We start from the raw sequence: 3,247 nt of genomic DNA, 5'->3' as shown, positions 1-3,247 counted from the left end.
TAGATCTCTACACACCAAAGCATTGCAAACTGTGGAAGAACGCAAAGTCCACATTCTTTTTAAGCTCTCTTCAGCCCAATGTGCAGTACAAATCTGATGGCTCGAAGAGGGGTTCCCCCCCTTCTTCTTCTACACCTTTTGTCAAAAAAACTGCTTTAAGGGATACCAAGTTCCTTCTTGTGCAATGCAGCAATCCAATGAGTAATTTGACAATAAAAGGCAAGTTACTTTCCCCCACTACCCCCCAACTCCTGGCTTGCAGTTTTTCTTCTTGTTTTCAGGCTGATGGAAGATAAAAGTAACACAGAAGTATTTTTTTTTAAAGTTGTTTTTGGAAGACCCAGTCCAGAAATCTGCCTTGGGTGATCTCCTTCCACAGTTTATCTGGAAGATAAAAGTCCGTCCATTTTAGGGGGATGCCCAGTTTCGGAGCAGCTGATTCTTTCTCCAGTCAAGGTCTTTTATTTTATTTTTCCTTCCTTCTTTTTTTTTCTCCTCCCCCTTTTTCTTTCGCTGGAGAGAACCCAGTGTCAGGATCCCACACCTGCAGCCTGAATGGGTGGGGGAAAAAGAAAAGCTCTTGTCAGTTTGAGCAACAGATCACAGGCAGGTCTGCAGACAGGATGGCGCCTGGAAGGAAACTTTTTTATGTACCTCCAGCTGATAAGGAATCAGCCGCCAATACTCAAGCTGGGGGCTGGCTAATTGGCACCAAAACAACCAAAAGGGAAGGGAAGGGAGGGGAAGGGGGGAGAGGGAAGGCGGGAGGGGCCAAAGGCAGCAAGAGAGCGCCAGAGGCTCTTCTCTTTCGGAACTCTCTGCAGATGGATCTAAAATTACAGATTCCAGCCACAGAGAGGGGAACAACTGTAGAGCTGTGTGTCTTCCTGACTATCAAAAGGGGAGGAGGGGAGAAGAGAGAGAGAGAGAGAGAAAGCGGGCGAGAGTAGAGTGCCTCTTGATTCACTCATTTCAACAGGGCTGTTTAAGCAGCTGCAGAGACTTAAAGCTATTAAAAGAATGACATTGTAAAAATAATGACTCCATTTACAGGCAAAAAAGAAAAAAAAAAGTCCAAGCTGCTGCAAAATTGGCAGCCGGGGGAAACAAGGGGCATAAAAGACGCATTCTCTTACCATGAGGAGTCATATAAGGCTACTGTAGGGAACTTAGTTTTTCTAAGCCAGCAAAGCACTTAAAACAAGGCTTTAAGCCCCTTTTGTAGGCTTCCCAAGAGGTTTTGGTGGCTAAAAGGGAGGAGGGATCGAGTAGAGGGTTGAGTGGGTAGGTGGTCTAACTCAAGTGGGTCATACCTGTGAAAGCCTTTAGTGGTGGCAAAGGGTCCGTTCCTCCTTTGAGCAGAGTTCTGATGCAAGTTCAGCTGCCTTTGGAGGAGAGAAAAAATGTGAACTAAGCTTTTTAAATACAATATTCAGGTTCTTCAAATTATCACTGTCCAGACCTGTAGGCTTTTTTTTTTAAAAAAAATTCTCCATTATTACCCCTCTGCTAACAAGTACAGCTTTGTTAAAGGATCTGGGATTCTTCTTGATCTCTCTTACTGGATCAACCCCACTGGTTGAATTGGAACCAATATTTCAAATCCTATTTTTACTCCCAATTCACTCATTTTGAAGTACTGTAAAAGATCCAGCAAAGGAGAGTGACATGGGCCAGTTTGTTTGAAAACACCCTTTATATTATCATTATTATTATTTTAATGGGGCTTCCTACCAAGGAAAACCCAAGCAGTAAATTCACTCTTACATGTGTCTTACTCTCAAAGTAAGTCTGGATTTCAGATCTTGGCTTTTTGCTGAAGATTTGAGACTCAAGATTACCAAGCCAGATTTGTTGCTCTTGGACATAACTGCGGGATCTATTTTTTTTTTTCTAAAGCCGAATTTTAATTGTAGTTTTGGATGGATTGTGAGAGGCTCCCTCATTTTCCACACCTCCCCACCCGACAAGCCTGAATGCTCAGTTAAAACTTACAACAGAACTGAACCAAAAGTTAAGGAAACGGACTTCGTGGACGCTCAAGTTTAGGCGGGCAGTGGGAAATCCTCAACGCCTTCCCTCCCCTCGCCCTAAATAAATTCCTTAGGGGTTTTGTTCCAGGACAAACCCGGGATAATGATCCTCCCCTCCCCGCCTTCCCTTCACCAAGGAAGTGGCTCGTGACCCAGTGGCGCGCGTGGGGACCGGCGCAAAGGGCTGCCAGAAGCTGTTGGCGCTGTCATGGAAAAGCCCCAGCGGGCGACCCCACATTACAATACTACTCTCCATCCTTCCCGAGGACGATGGGCGTTGTAGTTCTAAGAGTAAGCGCGACGGGTAGGGAAAAAAAGAGAAGCAAGTCAAGGGATGACGTTGCGTGGCTCTTTTCTACCACCCCTGTCAGCCTTGTTGGGGCCCTTCACACTTACTTTTAAGGAGAGGAGAGAAGCCTCGGTCGAGGGATCCTGCCCCTTCTTCGCCTGCTCCTCCAGCACGATCTGGAGATCGAAGATGTAATCGATGACGTGTTGCAAGATTTCCACCTGGCTGACTTTACTGCCTTGCGGAATGCCCGGCACCAACTCCCGCAGCTTGGAGTAACAATCGTTCATGTCGTAGAGGATACTCATGGGTTCCTCCAGAGCGGGGCTCTTGTTGCTGCTGCCCCGGGCGATGGCGAGGCTCTGATCAGACACGCAACACACGGCTTCGTAGCAGCTCCTGACGGACCGCACCGGGCTGATCGCTTTCATGGTTGGATGGGGAGGACCGGGGTGGGGGGAGGAGGAAGATGAAGAGGAGGGGGATTGGTTGCAGGCGACGAAATGAAGACGGTCCACGGCCGAAGGAGAAGGAGGGGGGAAAAGCTTTCTTTCCGCCGAGATCTGTCTCCTGCTCCGGGTCAGCTCTAAAGACACTTTTGCCCCGAAAACCTCCAGCGCTGTCAGCGGCGCTTTTTGTCTTATCGGGCGCCGGCCACTCCCCCTTATGCAAATGAGGCCGGAGCGCCCTCCCCCCTCCGATGACAGCGAAAAGGTTGGAATGGAACGTTCGCAAGAAGGCTCGAAGAGCCAGAACAGGTTTCTATTGGCTCCGGCGGACACCACATAGCGAAGGACATCAAAGGAATGAGGAAGCTCTGATGGCAAGGAGGGGCGGGGCTAAGCCATCAAATGCCGCTTCCCTCCCCCCCTCCCTCCTCTCCCCCCACGCTTCCATTCAGCGAAGTCCAGCTCTGTTCAAAAGA

At 48.6% G+C, this 3,247-nt stretch overlaps 1 protein-coding gene across 1 annotated transcript; it reads right to left on the bottom strand.

The window, feature by feature from the left end:
• Positions 1 to 274: 274 nt before the first annotated feature.
• Positions 275 to 2,943, bottom strand: ID3 (inhibitor of DNA binding 3, HLH protein). Its single transcript, XM_032228300.1, has 3 exons — positions 2,430 to 2,943; positions 1,314 to 1,385; positions 275 to 551 (listed from the first exon to the last, which is right to left on the bottom strand). Exons 1-2 carry the CDS (start codon positions 2,751 to 2,753, stop codon positions 1,326 to 1,328), a joined length of 384 nt encoding a protein of 127 aa, XP_032084191.1. The 5' UTR covers positions 2,754 to 2,943; the 3' UTR covers positions 275 to 551; positions 1,314 to 1,325.
• Positions 2,944 to 3,247: the final 304 nt, after the last annotated feature.

Source organism: Thamnophis elegans, chromosome 12, assembly GCF_009769535.1.
Source record: "Thamnophis elegans isolate rThaEle1 chromosome 12, rThaEle1.pri, whole genome shotgun sequence".
In the NCBI taxonomy this organism is placed as follows: domain Eukaryota; kingdom Metazoa; phylum Chordata; class Lepidosauria; order Squamata; family Colubridae; genus Thamnophis; species Thamnophis elegans.
Note: the sequence above shows the minus strand (reverse complement) of the source record. Positions and strands in the feature narration are given on the sequence as shown.

Bases quoted from the DNA above. Each gene is read 5' to 3' on its own strand.
- ID3 (XM_032228300.1), bottom strand. From the start codon at position 2,753: ATGAAAGCGATCAGCCCGGTGCGGTCCGTCAGGAGCTGCTACGAAGCC. The intron at 1,386-2,429 runs GTAAGTGTGAAG...TCTCCTCCAAAG, and splicing joins CTTCTCTCCTCTCCTTAAAA to GCAGCTGAACTTGCATCAGA.